This window comes from Zootoca vivipara, chromosome 4 (genome assembly GCF_965207765.1).
Source record: "Zootoca vivipara chromosome 4, rZooViv2.hap1.1, whole genome shotgun sequence".
In the NCBI taxonomy this organism is placed as follows: Eukaryota; Metazoa; Chordata; class Lepidosauria; order Squamata; family Lacertidae; genus Zootoca; species Zootoca vivipara.
The window spans coordinates 82,619,030-82,637,449 of NC_142587.1; the positions used below are offsets into that span (position 1 = coordinate 82,619,030).

At 43.3% G+C, this 18,420-nt stretch overlaps 1 protein-coding gene across 1 annotated transcript in view; it reads right to left on the minus strand.

The window, feature by feature from the left end:
* The window catches only part of DDX10 (DEAD-box helicase 10), a 169,811-nt gene that overhangs the window by 3,280 nt on the left and 148,111 nt on the right, over nucleotides 1-18,420 (minus strand). The window contains exon 17 of the mRNA XM_035114420.3: nucleotides 9,619-9,743. Coding sequence (XP_034970311.3) covers nucleotides 9,619-9,743 — 125 coding nt within the window. The remainder of the gene's footprint in view (nucleotides 1-9,618; nucleotides 9,744-18,420) is intronic.

An 18,420-nucleotide genomic window follows, 5' to 3' on the forward strand; every position in this document is an offset into this window, starting at 1 on the left:
AAAGATGAAGCAGGGCTGAACTGGGAATCAATGCCCTCTTATGGCTCACTGCTTTGAAACACTGCTCGCTCCCTCCTCTGCCTTTCCCCTCCCCTCTCCAATCACTGCCTGAAAAGCGGGATGAAAATATAGTGAATGAATAGCAAGTCCATCAGCCTTTCTGGCATGTCTCAGAACAGACGTGCTTTGAGAAGTCCTGGGCCCAGAGCACAGTGCTTAGCGTTTGAAGTGAAAAAGAGGTGAATGGAAGAATCTGGAAGAAAAGGTTTTAAGCACTAGCAAGATGACAGAACCAAAGAGCGAGGGAAAAGAGCTTTCAAGGCTGTGTAGCGAACAGTGGAGCAGCAAAATCCACAAGCACAGACAATCCTCAACTGCATAGTTTGGAGCAGCTGTTCTCAGCCTGGTTCCTTCCAGACATTTTAGACTACAACTCCCATCAGGCCCATCTAGCAAATCTCTGCCCTGGAGCCCAGGTCCTGCTTCTCCTCACTCTTCCTGCCTGTCCACCTGCTGTCCTTCTCCAAGTGTGTGAGCAGTGACAGGGATGATGAGAATGAGGAGACATCACTTAGGGTTTGTAAACCTGATGGCAGGGTCCATTTCTCTCTCTCTTCTCTCTTTCTTTTAACTGATGTGAGCTGCTTTGGGAGACAATTGTTGTCTGCAAGGCAGGGTGAAAATATAGGCACCACCAGTGAAGCTCTGACCTCCTCCTGAGCTGTGTTGTGTTGTTGGTTTTTAAATCAAAACCAAAATTTCTTTCCAGCACATATATAGATAATGGTCCCTCAAACTTTCCTCCTGGATTCATGGGACAGTTGTTGTTGTTGTTTTAAAAAAACCAAACAAACCCAAACAAATACAATAAACCAGTAAAAGGCAGCATTGCAAAAGACAGCCTCGTTTACGTGTAACACTAGTCATGCACTTTCCGGCCTGATATCCCTTAGTTTCATAAGTAACAATGAGTCTTGTGGCACCTTAAGGAATAGCAGATTTATTATTTTGTGAGCTTCCTTGGACAACAGTCCGCTTAATAAGATGCGTGAAATGATATCCTGAACTGCAGATATGCATACACATGGGGGAAGGTGTGTGCGTGTGGATTGCAAAAAGTGAGATCACAGGGAAATGAAATGCAATTTCCGCTCCCTTCTGTGCATTTCATTTCCCTATGACCTCACTCTTTACATCCCAACTATGCATAGGGGTACCTGCAACTCAGGATAACGCTTCATGCATCTGATGAGGTGGGCTGTAATTAACAAAAGATTATGCCATAATACTTTTGTTGGTTTATAAGGTGCCACAGGAGTTTCCATTGTTTCTCACTGCAAAAGGCTAACATGGCTACTCCTCTGGTTCTTAAGGAAGCTGATCTGCCAGCAGCACGCAGAACAGGGAGTTTAGGGATAGCCGGTCCCTTAAGAACTGCCGTCTTGCTAATCAAGGACACTGGGCGGCAAGCCACACACATACATTTTAATTTGCAAGGCCACGGCAAGAATTCTAATGAAGATTAATTAATGCAGACCCTTCTGCAGAGCCCCTGCGCTGCTTCTTCCTCACTCAGTGTCAGAATGTTGACTGCACACCGCGGTAGTAATGAAAATACACTGTGTGTTGTGTTATTCTCCTTTTCCCCCCAGCCATTCTCCCTAACGCACACTGAAAAAGTTCTAAAATGAGGTTTATGAAGGAAGCAAGGAATAAGATTGATCTTGCCTGGGTTCAAGTACCCCAGAATTCAGAAGACTCAATGAGGCTGTTTTGGGCAAACTCAAGTAACAAGAACACAGGACGAGCCAAAGTCAATTAAAATGGAAATTAAATTAAATTAATCTGGGCAAAATGAAGGTTGTTTCTCCTTTAATGGATTAAACGGCCAACAACAAATTCTACTCGCCTACCAGTATGATTCAGTTGCACAGGTGATGTCACATTATTACACTCTTATTATCAGTGACTGTTTAAAATACAGTGGTGCCTCACTAGACGAATTTAATTCGTTCCACGGGTCTATTCTTATAACGAAAAATTTGTCTAGCAAATCCCATAGGAATGCATTGAATATTTTTTTTTTAAAAAAATTGCCCATAGGAACGCATTAATTGAATTTCAATGCATTCCTATGGGAAACCGCGATTCGCTAGACGAATTTTTCGCAAAACGAATTTGTCTAGCGAGGCAACCTCCGCTAGAAAAATCCTTTCTTTAAGCGGAAATTTTGTCTTACGGGGCGTTTGTTAAGCGAGGCACCACTGTAGTTTGCAATGCTTATTGCATCAGAATGGCATGTTAAAATGGATTTAATGAGCACAATCTGACAAATTAAGCCCACTGAGAATCAATGGGTATTTGAGTACCTAGATTGTGCTAAACCGTGGCTGTTTTATGTCTGCTTTCACTCTAGCTGCTCTCAAATGGGCTCCTCTGCAATACCAAACCTAGTTATTTCAGCATCAGCAATCTTGTTGTCATCTGCCAGCTTGCATTGCTAGTCCCAGGCAAAAGTCAGAGTGGGATCCCTAAAGTTGTGCTTCGTTCTCTCCTTCTCTCATTCCTGCTTGGTCTAAAGTTCAGGGCAGCCTTTACGAGATTAGTTTCCTTTGGAGGAAAGCACCGGAGACATGAAGTGTATTTGCAATCATTTGTTCCTTTGCACAGGTTGAGCAGATATTGGAGGGGCGCAGGAGCAAGCACACAGTCATCACTGGTAATGTATAAAGTCTTTCAGCCTCAAAGCCAAGCAAGAATGGATCAGAAGCAAATTTGCTTCTCAGCCATCTCAAGTATACTCTCTTAGCACTCTGAGGCTGGGGAAACGCTTCAACATCTACCGCTTAATGGAGGGCAACCTCCCTTAATTCTAAACTAAAATTAGACGAATGAATAGCCATATACAACATGGCAGGTATGTACAAGTCAGGTCCATAAAGCTCAGGTTGATTCTGACCTGCTTGGTTAGTTTGAACTGTGGTTAGCTCAGAACCCCCCAAATTTAGATGTTGCTGGAAATTTGGGGGGGGGGGTTAAAAGGAAGTGCTTCTTCCTTTTAAGGGGGGTCCTCACCTAAATAACGTGGGATGAGGTGTGGGAGAGTAGAAGATGGAAAACTTACCTTTCGTGAACTTCTAGATGTTACTTACACCAAGACTTACTAAATAACCATGCTCCTCACCCTTTGATAATCTCTTCCAGCAACAGATCTCATTATTTTAGAAACTAAAGGTCTATCTGGTTTTAAACCTTTAAAAATAGCAAAGCCCACATATAGCATATGTTCAAAAAAATCAAGGCTGAATAAAAACAATGGCCCACAAAAAAGAAGCAGCAGCAAACATACTGAAACCTAAACCATAATGTGCCACTAGCTCATAATGAGGCCAGTAACCAATCACCTTCTGCTTTGGTCACCAAACCTTCATCTCCCAATTCCTTCAGGCACTAAACTTCATCTCCAGCCCACTGAAACTGCAGCTGCCAAAACTGTCTTCGTTCTTCATCATTCACTGCTACGCAGTTTGTGCCCTCTCCACCGCGCTGCACACGAGATTAAAACGTCCTTCAGCAGCCTATGTTTTAAAAGACCTCAAACCACCTCTACCCATTCCTAGGACCCACCCTCCTCCTCCTCCTCCTGTCTTCTCTGCTACGTCTCTTGTTTTTCTTCCCTCCCTCCTCCCTGCCTTATTCTGAACCATCACGGAGCATTTACTTTATATATTTAAACAGATAGATCTGTGTCACATCTCTGAAGCTCAAAGTGGCTTGCAATGGGACCCTATTAAAACAAAAGACCCAATACTAGTAACATTTGCAAAAGGGCAATTGCAAAAATAAATAAATAAATAAGCTAGCTAGCTAGCTTCATAAAAACTGAGCCAGCATAGGCCTTTTAGAAAAGAAGGCCTTTACATCCTATCAGAAAGGATCTCAGTATCTCAGCGCAATCTAGGCAGCAAAACTGGCCTTTGCTTGTTTTGGAGCAGTGCCTACTTCTGGGCTAAGCACACTTAAAAAACGTGGGCCCCAACTACAAAAGGCACTAGAGATAAGTGAAGTACTATGTGAACTGCCCTGAGGCCTGCTGGAATCGGGCGGCATACAAATTTAATAAATAAAAATAATATACTCCATTGCAGGGCTTCTGCATTCTGTGTTGAGCATGGGGCTCAATCCACAGTCCTCATATGCCTTTATTCACACGTTTTTTGGAAAATGCTACTGGGCATGGCTTGGAAGCAGGTTTGCCTTCACCTTTCTTCTTAATCAGTGCAGCTAGAGGAAGGCAGATATACTGGGATGGCTCAGTTGGTAGAGCATAGAATCATAGAATTGTAGAGTTGGAAGGGACCCTGTTTCAAGGTGTTAGGATGGAGGCCATGTTTGAAACCAACTTGTAACGAGGCCAGAGCATTTCTAACACTGGCCTCCTGAGCCTCTGCTCCCTTGCACCTTGCCTATTGGACGTAGCTTCACCATAAATAAACAAAGCAACAGACAAGACATGGGATAAATGGAGAAAACAAAGAAGCTCAGCGTTCTGTCTCCCACTCAGACCACAATGAGAGTAAGGAAGAGGTCCTTATTGAGGCAGATTAAAAGTACAAGCTCAGCAATGGGTAGAGAGTCAGAGCAGCCCCAAAGCTCAGACTAAGCAACAGGAAAGGTCGGACTAGCTAGATTAGAAGCAGCAGTCCAAGATCAGGACTGCTTGCAAGCAATGGAGCAGTCCCAACAGGTTGACACACCTGCCTGCCAAGCTTTGAAAGGCAAGGTGAAGCAAATTTCCTTTGTTAGTCTCCTGTGCTTTACTGGAATGCTTAGCATTCAGATATGCATTATGTTGAGGAAAATGGGTCTACTCCCAGTGGCAGAAGAGCTGCAGAGTCTTGGGTGGTTTGGCAGCACTCTGTCCTTCTGACTTTGCTTCTTACACCCCCAGCAGTTGGGTCAATGCCCTCCCTGGACCCCACAGATGCTCCCTGAGGTGTCCTGTCAGAGAAGGCCACCCAGAGCTTCCAGATTCTAGGAGAAGGGAGCACCTACCTCCTCTAGCCTTCCTTCCTTGGTTTCAGGCCCTACCTTCTGCAGCAAGTGGAAGAAGTAATTTAGGGGAGGAAATCCTCCCTCCTCCACTGTAGGAAAACAGCAGAGGACCACTTCACCAGTCCATTCTGAGAATGAACAGGGATTATGGCGCAATCTGCATATGAGTGCCATAGGATAACAGCTCTCAAACTGTAGCTTGTAAAAAAATAATAATCCTGGTTTATATAATAACTCCTCTAACTGCTCACAATTAAAACCACATAGTTAGTGATAGTCAGGAATGCGAATTCACCCTAAAAGAACTGACAAATCTGAGGCCTAGACCATGGCGGTCACATTTAAAAGTGAATGCTGAGATGAATAGTCCTATACATAAGAAGGTGATGCAAAGTCCAATCACAACTTCGTTCTAATTCAAAATTTCTTTTCAAAAATAGCTGAGGAACTGGATCTATTAAGAATTCAATCTGGCTGCCTAATGAATATTTAGGGCACTCACCTACTGCTTCCATACCCTACTCGACCCCCGACAAATGCTTTGTCTCATTAACTATTTAACATTATGATAGCCTTAAACAGAAATATGATAAATGTTCCTAGATATACCAAAAATTCATCTTACATTACATGCTTGGATTCTTTAATTACTCATCTGGTGGAGGGAATGGCTCGAAGGCGTTTTCATTTAAAGGCAAATTTAAGAGAGTGGGTTGTATATAGCTTCCCTCGCAGGAGGTGGTGGTGGGGAGAGGAGTATGGCTGAAAAAATTAGCAATTTAAAGGAAAGAACAGAAAGCTTTCCACAACCAGAGACAGATCATTTACCTTTTGCTATTTCTTTCATACAAAGCTTCTAAGGAAGCAATCCGTATCCAAGATCTACAAGGGTGGGCAAGTTAGGGTCCAGTTGATTCCTGGCTCAACCAGATGATTCCTGATGCAGCTGGACTATGCTGACATAGGCCCCATGTCCTGGTTCAGCCAGAGATCAGTAGATCTTATACTGGCATAAGCCCTGCATATGGGTGTTTCAGGGGAGTGGCAGGGCAGGGCAGGGTAGGGCAGGGAGGACTTCTGCTGGATCCGAACTCTGTTCCGCTTGGTCTCATGACCTGGCAGCATGACAAAACTTGGGTCAGGGAAAAGGGTGGCATAAGTCAAATTCTGTTTTCAAGGGTTGTTTTCCTCTTCTCTGGTAGCAGCCTTGCTCCTGAGCAGAGTGCGGAAAGGGGGAAATTTAAGTTGTCTTAATTTAACGTAATGGGACGCGGGTGGCGCTGTGGTCTAAACCACAGAGCCTAGGGCTTGCCGATCAGAAGGTTGGCGGTTCGAATCCCTGCAACGGGGTGAGCTCCTGTTGTTCGGTCCCAGCTCCTGCCCACCTAGCAGTTCGAAAGCACATCAAAGTGCAAGTAGATAAATAGGTACCGCTCTGGTGGGAAGATAAACAGCGTTTCCATGCACTTCTCTAGTTCACCAGAAGTGGCTTGATCATGCTGGCCACATGACCCGGAAGCTGTTTGCGGACAAACGCCGGCTCCCTCGGCCTATAGAGTGAGATGAGCGCCGCAACCCTAAAGTTGTCCGTGACTGGACCTAATGGTCAGGGGTACCTTTACCTTTAATTTAACATAAAGGAATGGGACTCTTGGAATAGGTTTGTCTTGGATTCAGGCATTTGTATGCAGGAAATTATATTACTTTTCTTTGACCAGGGCAGGAGGGAGGAAACCATGGCGGCAGTAGTACCACAGGGGGGAAGAGGTAGGCTAGATGTATCAAGACTGATGGTGTGCTTGTATCTTACATCTTAGTTCAATTGTGAAGATGGACAGGAAGTGAATACATTATAATCTCCCCCCTTTTTTTATTACATATATGCATTCTCCTAACCAGGAGGCAAACTCTTTCCAAGAGTAGGTCCTCAAGCTTTGTGAAAATAATGACAAACTGGATATCTCGAATATCTCCGATTGAGCTTCCACACAAACGATTCGGTGCAACATGGTGTGTGCAAAAAAGAAATGTGTGACCCAATTATATTTCACACAGAAGAGAAGAAGCACTTGATGTGGACTTACTCCCTCTTATTCTACAGTTAATCAATAGCCCAGCCAACCACAAGGCTTTTATGCTGTGCCATGGAGCCTGCCAACAGACTCCACTGGGCTCTTAGTAGCAGCAAATTCCTGAACCGTGCAAGGTCCACTTGTAATCCCTTGTTCCCACAGCTACAGAAAGCAGAAAGCCTCAGAAATGACAGCATGCCACTGGCCTGCAGGTCTTTCTTGATCTCCATGGTATGGTAATGAACAAAAAATAAGGGCAAAAATTGACACTGTAAGCCTTTTCTGAAGGGTTTTTGCAGGGGGTGGGGTAGAGCCCAAACCAGCAGTCAGTGATGTGGTGCTCAATATGATGAAAGTTAACTAAACAAAGCTGAAAAGTGTATTGGCTTTTTCACCATCCAGAGGACTTCGTTGAATGGGCAGCACTGTGTAGAAATGTCATAAATAAATATAAATATATGAACAAGCAAATCCTTACCAAGACCATGAAAGCACTGCTATGCTGCAGGGATTTTAAATCTGACTTGCTTACTAAATAGCTAGGAACTTGGTAGGAAAGAACATAGTGGCCGACTGATACATTGCATGGTTTAAGGATGGAAATTGACAATGGTTCCGGTTGAGCAAAATTTCTGTTCTTTAGGGACATGCAAGATGGACAGGAAAACATGCTTTTGTGGAACAATGGACAGATAAGCTATGCTGCTCATCTTATTTTTCAAGCTAGGCTACTTGGCACAAAACCATTTTTATAAGCTGCTCTAAGAGAAGAGTGGGACAGAAGCAAATAAGTAACAGTTAGCATAAGGTGCCAATTGGGATTTTCCAAACCTGATCCCCAAATACATGGTAAATTGCCATAGCAGCACATAAACCAAATGAACCAGTATTGGTGCTGAAGACACCATCATGATTAGTCAAGCAAGGTGCACAGTTTAGGTTCCACAACCTCTTCAAGGGTCCAACACCACAAAATTGCTCTCTGCCGTTTTCATATTCTCATAAAGATACATGAATGAAACCAGCTGAACATCCAAACGGCAGCAAACCTGAAGGAACTTCAGATCATGGGTTTATTTGATTGTGGCAGAATAGTTATTCGCCACGGGTAGCCTTTGATTGGTTAAGGCAGGGGTTCCCAACAAAATTTTCTCAAGGACCCCACACCGAGCTGTTATTGTGACAAGGACCCCCATTAATTTGTTTAGAGATGGTTCCTGCACTGCAGGGGGTTGGACTAGATGACCCTTGTGGTCTCTTCCAACTCTATGATTCTAACCCCAAGGCAGCTGTTTTCAAAATATTTTTGTGCACCTACAAACCTTAGATTTCAGGTAGGTAGCCGTGTTGGTCTGACGTAGTCGAAACAAAATAAAAAAAATTCCTTCCAGCAGCACCTTAAAGACCAACTAAGTTTTTTATTTTGGTATGAGCTGCTGGAAGGAATTTTTTTACTTAGATTTCAGCAAGGCAGCTCATAACTCTCCTGTAGTGGTACAGCTCCCTGAGAATCAGATCGACATTAGTATTTATGATATCATACAGTAAATAGTTTTCATAGTTGGTGGAAATGCATGTGCAAATTAACATAAAAACACCCTGTCATAGGAGAACAGCCACAGAAGAAAATATAAACTGCCTGGTTACAAGTAAAAACACAGAATACATTTTTTAAACCTTCTTGGCGTTCAAACTTTTTCTGTACGGCTCAGGAGCAGCAATGGAAGATGGAAGAAGTGCTCACTTTGAAGGCGAACTCATCTTCTTCCATTCCCAGGAAAGTGGGGCGCTGGGCTCCCTTTTGCTCCTCCTGCCCCTTCGGGAGAGTCTCCTGCAGAGGGTCGGGAGCTACCAGGGAAGAGGAGAGTGATGCGGGGCCGGGAAGAGCTTTGCGCTCTGTCTGCTACTGGCGGGAGCTGAGGCACGCAGCTGGCGGGTGGGAGGGAGGCTGCGGAGCCGCCGCCGCGCGCGCCAGGCCGTGCATTGCAGCCTCTGCGAGGACCAAAGGCAGCCGAACCGGCACGCAGCTCCCGCAGGCCCTGGCGGGGAAGGGCGCTCCCTCGTCCCCATCATCCCCAAGGGAGCCAGGACGGAGGCGCGCGCCAGGAAATGTCCTCTGGAGCGCGGCGGGGCGCGGCGCTGTATTCCTCCGCACACTCCCACGCTCCGGTTCGCTCTTCCTGCCGGCCAGCCTTCCCCTCCCTCGCCTGGGCGGAGACTTCTTTCCTGCCCCTTCTGATTGGCTGCCCCTTCTGATTGGCACTTCCTGCAGCCAATCAGTAGCCGTGCTGAACTACGCCCTCCCTGCGGATGCGGGAAGCAGCCCCAGGCAGCGCTGGGCAGCGGTGCGGACCCCTCTGGCATAGCTCGCGGACCCCTGGGGGTCCACGGACCACCTGTTGGGAAACACTGGGTTAAGGGTTTTGATAACATGGAGGGTGAAGACAAAGGGAGGGAGAGAGAGACCATATTATCAAGATGCAACACGTACTCATGGCTTTCTGGATCAGCCTCTTGGTCCGAGTCTGTATATCTGTCAGGGTCTGGAAGGATGCTTGGGTCAAAGTCATCATCACTTTCACTGCGATCCAGAAAGGCGACACATTCCTCTTCCACCTGAGTGAAACAAACAATGTACAGAATTAGACACCTCCATATTTCATGTTCCTTCAAAAATGTGTGTGTCGGTGTGTTTCTTCCTCCCTGGTCATTTTAGTTCAGCCCAGCAATTAACCCAAGACTTGGCTACAGCTGGTGATGCATCAGAGGAGAGCTTAACCACCAGTCCGGGTGTGGTTGACAGGCTCAGCCAAACCTTGACTTAGTTGCTGTGCTGAGCTAAAAGGACCCAAGAGGAGCAAAGACCTCACGTTTGCACCAAGCCATGGTTCGGTTGGGTGCTACAGCCTCCATCCTGCTCATTCACATAGCACTAAAGCATGGTTTAGCACTATGTGCAAACCAGCCCATTATGTACTCACCGCTACTCCCCTCGGGGATCCTTGAAGAAGACAAGATGTTTGTCCAAATCTACCACTAACAGTTATGATGGGCACTTTGCGAGCATACTCTAACGTTAAAAAGAAGAGTGTTTCACCTACATCTCTTAATATTTAAAAAAACTTTTTATTTTATTTTTTTACGATAACTATCTCTTTCCAATGGCCTTAATCTCTGATTACAAAATCTTTTTTTAAGAGAAAACTTCATTTCAATCAACTTGTTTTTATTTACTAGTTTTCTATCCTTCCAAAGCAGCCCAATAAAACAGCAAGACAGTACAATAAAAATGTGTTCTTCCCTCTGCTTCTACATTATGAACAAGCAGAGCCAACAATACAGTAATTTTGTGCTTTTCTTGCAAAGTTCCTCTGGTTGACCTTTGGAGTCATGGAGAGCGCAAGGGGACATGGAGGTGAATTATGGTTTTGACACTCCTGCAAGAGTCCCTTATTGCTCCCCCCCCCAAAAAACCCCTCTCTTGTGCTATTTTAAAGGTCACAGAGAAAGAGGAGAAGGAGGAGGAAATCAGATTTATTATAAAAAGCCAATATATAAAGTTGGGTGGGGGGCAGTTAAGCCTGGAACGTTCACTCTCAACAAAGAACAGTAAACCATGGCTCATAACGATCAATAAAACCAAGAGATAGATTCACTCTACACAGCAAACTACCAAAAAGAGGAGGGAGGGAGGGAGGAGTGGGGGCAGGGGAACAAAACAGACAGATGCCTTACTGAGGGCAGCTTGACAGATTGGTTGCTTGGCCTTTTTCCTTCTTCCCTACCAACCTCACACGTAGAGGTGAACGTGTGAAGTACAACACCACAGCTAATTTTGTCACCCGGCATTCTGGTTACAGTACAGGTGCAAAGCAAGCGAAGCCATCTGCTTTCCCACTGGTGTGATGAAGTGTCACACTTCCTACCTCCACCTCACCACAAAACGCAGAGAGAGAGTTTAAAAAGAAAAGGAAGAGCAATGTGCAAAGAGGGAAATGCACCCAAGACAGAACTCTGCAGACAAAACGACAAAGATTTATAGAGGTGAGATATTCGTTCACCTCAAAGTCGCTTCTGTTGAATGAATATTTTGCCCAGCAGAACACAACAAGAGGGGAAGATACTGCCTGAAATATGGCAGGTTTAGTACGGCGGGTTCATTATGGCTATATAACCTATAGTTCAGCCTTCGCCAACATATGTTCACCAGACATTTGGGAGTAAAACTCCCATCAGGACCAGCCAAAACAGTCCTACTGGGTTGGCAGAGGCTACTGTATAGTAGAAAGAGACTTTTGTATTTATTCTGTTTTTCTCCATATTGCTATTTCTTTACACCTGATGATGATCATCATCATCATCTGTATGGCATAATCCCCCGGCCCTCATGGTTTTTCAAGATCACTCGGAGTAGGTTTTAGTTGCCCTGTGTGATGCTATCACAATATCACTACATGACCCTCGTGACATGATATTCTTGTAAAGAAGCTGGTAAAATGTGGGCTAGACAATGCTACCATTCAGTGGATTTGTAACTGGCTGACTGACCGAACCCAAAGGGTGCTCATCAATGGCTCCTCCTCATCCTGGAGAGTAGTGACTAGTGGGGTGCCACAGGGTTCTGTCTTGGGCCCAGCCTTATTCAACATCTTTATCAATGACTTGGATGATGGGCTTGAGGGCATCCTGAGCAAGTTTGCAGATGACACCAAATTGGGAGGGGTGGCTAATACCCCAGAGGACAGGATCACACTTCAAAATGACTTTTAACAGATTAGATAAGTGGGCCAAAGCAAACAAGATGAATTTTAACAAGGAGAAATGTAAAGTACTACACTTGGGCAAAAGAAATGGAAGGCACAAATACAGGATGGGAGACACCTGGCTTGAGAGCAGTACATGTGAAAAGGATCTAGGAGTCTTGGTAGACCACAGACTTGACATGAGTCAGCAGTGTGATGCAGCAGCTAAAAAAGCCAATGCAATTCTGGGCTGCATCAATAGGAGTATAGCATCTAGATCAAGGGAAGTAATAGTACCACTGTATTCTGCTCTGGTCAGACCTCACCTGGAGTACTGTGTCCAGTTCTGGGCATCACAGTTCAAGGATACTGACAAGCTGGAATGTGTCCAGAAGAGGGCAACCAAAAGGCCTGGAAACGATGCCTTATGAGGAACGGCTTAGGGAGCTGGGTATGTTTACCCTGGGGAAGGGAAGGTTAAGGGGTGATATGATAGCCATGTTCAAATATATAAAAGGATGTCATATAGAGGAGGGAGAAAGGTTGTTTTCTGCTGCTCCAGAGAAGCGGACACGGAGCAATGGATTCAAACTACAAGAAAGAAGATTCCACCTAAACATCAGGAAGAACTTCCTGACAGTAAGAGCTGTTCGACAGTGGAATTTGCTACCAAGGAGTGTGGTGGAGTCTCCTTCTTTGGAGGTCTTTAAGCAGAGGCTTGACAGGCATATGTCAAGAATGCTTTGATGGTGTTTCCTGCTTGGCAGGGGGTTGGACTGGATGGCCCTTGTGGTCTCTTCCAACTCTATGATTCTATGACTAGATCACAAAGCATTGACCTTGCTCTAGTCAAATAATTTTCGCTTGCCCTCAGTGACATTAGCAACAGCCAATTGCGATGGGCTCTGGAGCATGTCACCAAATAATTCCTGACTGGCTGGGATCACCGCTGGAAGACCATAGAAACTCTAAAGCTGATATGGGGAGCAGGGAGGAATGATGTGTGTTAGCATTTACATATTTTAAGGTGTTGTTTTTAAAAGAAATTGGAGAAAATATTCTGGTATCTTCAGGAAGCACTGCTTAAAAAAAAAATAGGATAGCTGAAAAGCCATTGCAGGTCTCTTCAATAAAGAGTTGACAAAATACTTTTACTCTGCAATTCAGAACCTTTGCAATGTTGACACCCTGTTTTGAAAACTAATTTGCACTGACTTCAGTGGAGTCTACGTTCAAATAAACATGATCAGAGTAATAAGTCTAAGTTTTATGAGGACCTTCCCAATCTATTGTATACCAAAATACAGGATGCTGAAAAACAAAGCTCTCTCTTCTCTGTGCCTCATTCTGATGAGATTCAGTAAGATTAGGGAAACATAAAATATGACAAAACTGACAAGTAAAGACATGGAAACAAATGCAGAGAGAAATTATCTTCCTTTTAAGGCAGAAAAGCACAACCACCCAGAGCCTAAATCTTTCTTATTCTTATTCTTCTTCCACATTACACAAAATGTACTTGACATGCCTACATTCTCTTATCTCACACACCCTTTTGTCACTTTCAGGGGTCACGGCGGTCACGGCTGTCAGCCCATGTACAGAACGTAATTCTCAAAAGTAGTCTCTTGCGTTCAAACATTTCAACACATCAGCCTCCTTCAGGGAGGGAGCTCAATATCTGCCCCCTGGGGAAATGTGTGCACAAGAGAAATGGGTTTATGTAACTTCTATGGAACTTCTCAGTAACTTTGCTTACATTGCAGTTGGAAGGAAAATGATGCAGAAAATGCCACATTTCCCTCTCTTTTTCAGTGCTAAGAAAACCCATTAAGGAATACTATATGGATAAACAATATCTGGGAACAGCTACTTTTAAAAGGACTTATGTTAGCCGGTGGATATTTTTAAAAAACTGCTTTTTTTCCTTATACAACAAATTCCCTATGCCATATGACAAACTTACAGCTCTCATCAATTGCAAAAGGTGATGTGTATCTTTAAAACCTTAAACAGTTTGCATACCAAACACCTGCAGTAGTGCCTATTCCCAAATCAACTTGCTTATATTCTAATATCTTCTGCCAAGGCGCTTCTCCATGTACCTTGTTCCTCAGATTTATTTGTGCCCTGATTATTCTCCAAAGAGGTTTATTTAGCAGCAGTGTTGCAATAGTTTAGATACAGGGCAAAACGTTTTTCTGTATCTGGATATTTCAATAGATTTTAATTCACTGCATCTGACAAAATCTTAATCTGCTTTAAGATTTTATTCTCTTTCTTTTATCCTTGTGTGTATTACTTTACTCTGTGTGTGGCACATAAATCAACTATCTTGTGTTTTATACAGCTGAGTTTTATTTTCAACAGATATGTAGTTTTCTGACCCCTTGTGACTTGGAAAACACACTTGACTTTTCAAAGTCCTTAAACCAAGGAAAATAAAATTCAATTTAAAAAAACCTCAACAACATAAAGTTTAAATATCTAATTTCACACTATGGTTTTGACCTTTGGTATTAAAAAATGAGGGTTTTCCCCCTCCGCCCACACTCCTCCTATGTTGGCCCTGAACATAAAATAAGGATGGCTCATCATAGATACTGAAAATGTCACACGCAACATGAAATTTAAAGTTTAGTGTGGCGTGCTATGTGTTATATACTGGAGGTCCCAAAACATTTCCCCCCAAAAGATTTTGGAAGTAATAAACTAAGCTCCTGGATATTCAAATAGCACACTTCCAGATACCAGTACTGATTCGTTACGGGCCAGTGTCATGGCGCCTAACCTCAGTAGGGGCTGCAATACCACAAGGATATAGGGTAGAGGCTACTCCATACAGGGGAGAACCTTCAGTATGTTCTCCCATATCCTTACCCTTGTCCTCGGACTCAGAATATGAGCCCCCAACAGCACCTGAGCCTCCCCAACCTTGCAGGAGCTGATGGATACAAAACCAGGTAGTGCCACTTACAAACACACAGCTGGTTCCTGCAACAAGGCAAGGTCAACGACAACACATCCCTTGTCAGTGTAATAAGACTTCAAGCTCTTTGCTGAAGCAACATCTCTTTACAGCTGCGCTGGGGAAAAGTCTTAGCACAGCTAAGTCCCAGGTTTAGCCCCTGACATCTTCACGTAGGGCTGAAACACACTTTTCTCTGCAGAGCTGCTGCCAGTCAGTCTGGACAATACTGAGCTGTACGGGCCAAGGGCCCAACTCAGTGTAAAGCAACTTTCTATGTTTGCAGGAGAAAGAGTTCCAGACAGCAAGACCCACAAGGAACTTCCGCTGGTTTTGACTTAATAAGACACATGCTTAAAAAGATGTGACCTGATAGGTAACCCTGTTTACCCAGGAGACTTTCAAGGCATCCACTTTTCCCCTGCAGCCTTCAAACCTCAGCAGAACAAAATCTTCAAAAATTGAGCCAAAGACACCTGGAGGATATAGTAATTTATAATTCTGAATATACAGGCGTTCTGCCCTTTTACACGCGATCAATTCGCATGCAACCGTTGTTACATGCCTGTATAACAAGAATATCTGTTTTACTATGGAGAAAAGCAAGCTGACAAGATCAACACTCCAAACATATTCGGACAAACATTCCTGTATCTGATATATGTGTGAGATCCAAGTCTTTGGTTTGCATGTGACCTTCCTGAATCCCCAATAAGAAATGTATGAGCAGGAAGCATTGCTCACAGGGTTCCCTAAATGTTTCCATGGAATGCACTTGCCTGGACCACTTTAGCTTGAAAACCAAGCCTTCCACAGCAACCATTGAAATGTCCCATTTGGAATTCCTCTAACAACCGTAGTAAACTCTCATTTAGAGGTCATATTGCATTTTTTTCAGCCAGTGTAAAAACTGCTGCCGGAAAGCTGTTTTTGTGCATAGCATAGTCCACATATTACAGTTCTCCATGCAAATATGACCCTCTTGTAACATGTGAACCGTCCCCACATTTACAGAAGGTCAGTTTCATATCTCTCTTTTTAATGCAGGTATTAAAAGTTGTCTCTGCAGAATACGGTAGTCTATGAAACACCAATTTTTCATCTGCTAGCACATTACGTTTCCAAGCTGCTCATTCATTTGTCTCTTTATTACAGGAATACTTGACAAATCCTTATACTGTGTAAAGAGTGTAACTTATCTACAGCAAGCAAGATGAAATACATTCTGTGATTGATGACTTGTGTCTAGCTTTCATAAAAATAGGAAACAAGGCTTCTCAACTCCTAGAAGATTACATTTGGGGACAATGCGGATAAGAGTGATCAAACCAAAGGGCTGTTGAGGCTGCAGTTATTAATGCTATATATTATACTTCAAGTCTTATGCAATTGAAACATCTTAAATTAATTTAGTGAAAAGTAATGATATCTGATACAAGACTTTGTTTTATTGTTCATATCCCTTCCCTGTAGTTATCTGTCAAGCGTGCCAAGGAAATCTCTTACAGATGGAAAATGAGTAAACATTTGTCTCAATTTGGTAGGGGAAATGGAAAATGCAAACTATTATGTACCAGTCTGGCCTCTGCCATTCTTTGGCCACCTGGGGCTATTTTCTCAGGTAGGTCTTGGAGAATACATTGGTGCTCCACCATCTCCTTTGTACCATCACAACATCTAGGATTACCTGAAAGGTGCCTTCTTCACTATACGGTAGATCAGTGTTCCCAAACCATGGGCCTCCAGCTGTTTTAGACTACAACTCCCATCATCTCTAGCTACCAAGACCAGTGGTCAGGGATGATGGGAATTGTAGTCTGAAAACAGCTGGAGACCCAAGGTTAGGAAACACTGCCATAGACACATCAATTCTGAACAGCAAGGGCACTTAAATATATGTATTTTCAGTGGCTGTCCCACAACCTACGAGGCCACCTTATTCTACACGTGCCCACTTTGGTCAGCGGAATTGGCACTACTAAAGGTGGCCACATAATACCTGTTTCGCATTTGTAAGAACTTGACCATTTAGGATGGCAGCGCTTACAGTAGGGAACTTACACTGCCTATTGAGATCAAGCAGCTGCCTTCACTGTGCTCTTTTTAGAATAGGATGAACACCCAACAAATCAAATAAATACGCACATGTCCTTGCACATGCAAACACACAAATATGAGGCACTAAGGTCTAGGCAGGACCCTCTTGTGGAGCGCAACTCAGACCAGAGATCCAGTGAGTGTGATCTGTGTTAAACCAGCATGGGTGGCATTTCCCCCCAGGTTGGAATTATGCCTTCAGAAGAGCCAGGAGTGAAACTTGTTTTTCTTTAAAGTCAATTTATAACCACCGTCCCAATGTAACTAGGCTTGCATTTGTTTGTGCTCAGCAGAGAATGGTAACACACATAAGTATGATAACATGTCCATCTAAATTAGATGTCTCCAACCTAATCAGCTGTTGGTTGTTTTTGCTTTTGTTGCTTTTTAAAATCGCAGTCATTTCCTGAAATATCTAGGTTGGACTACTTGTATAAGTGTGCGCATTACTAGCTAACAAGTAGCTTTGTTCTGAGTAATTGAGCACAGAATTCTTTTCTTTTCTTATTTTAACAAAATGAAATAGTGTTCCCAAAAAGTTTTTATCCATGCAGGAAAGAAAATACTGAGGTCAAAAACCTAACCATTTGTGGTTTACATGAGAACTCAACTATAATCTCCAAAAGGCAGGAGGATAGCATGAAATTATGATCATAGATCCACCTAATTAATTCTCAGTATTAATCTTGATTTTACCATTAACTCAGATCTTATTACGTAGTGGCTTCTTACTGCAGTTGAAAAGTGGGAGGCAGTCGAAACTGGAAAAAGACCAAACAAAATCCATCCTGAATGGTATCTTATATCGCTTTTTACTGTTGTTGTTCAACCCAAAGAAACAGTGTGGAGATTCAGCGACAGCTGGGGGAAAAAGAACAATTTAATAAGTGTCTGGGAGATTTAGATTTCCCAACAGAAAGTCACTTGGGAATTGAACCACATTTCAACACTGACTTGTTAAAGTCATCTCAAACATTTCTTACTTGAAAGGGGTATATGTGGGCTGGTACAGGACTGTCAAAAAAAGAAAAGGATGCCCAAAGTGGAAGTAAACAACAGCTTGGTTCTCTTGAGTGTGGGATGAAATGATCATGGAATAGCTAACACCAGTGCTATTTTTCTAGAAAAAGAGGTGCTGGAGCTCACCAAGAACTTCTCCCTTGTTCTCTTAGAATGGCAATAGTGCCCACCTGGGAGGTGTTGGTGAGCTAAGCTGAAAAAAGCCTATTTAAGTTAACAACAACAACAACAAAAATTAAGCAAGCCAAAAACTCTTCCCCTCCCACAAAATGGGAAATATTCAGTATGGATCTTCTGAATAATCCAATACCTACCCAAAACAATGTTTATATATTGTGACAAAGTAAAGAGCCGAGGAAGAGCATTCTTTTGAGTTGTGTTTTCATCATCAGTTACTGAATGCCCATAATTTTGTTAATAACTATTCACCACAAAAAGATCTTTTTCTCTCCTTTAAAAAATGAAA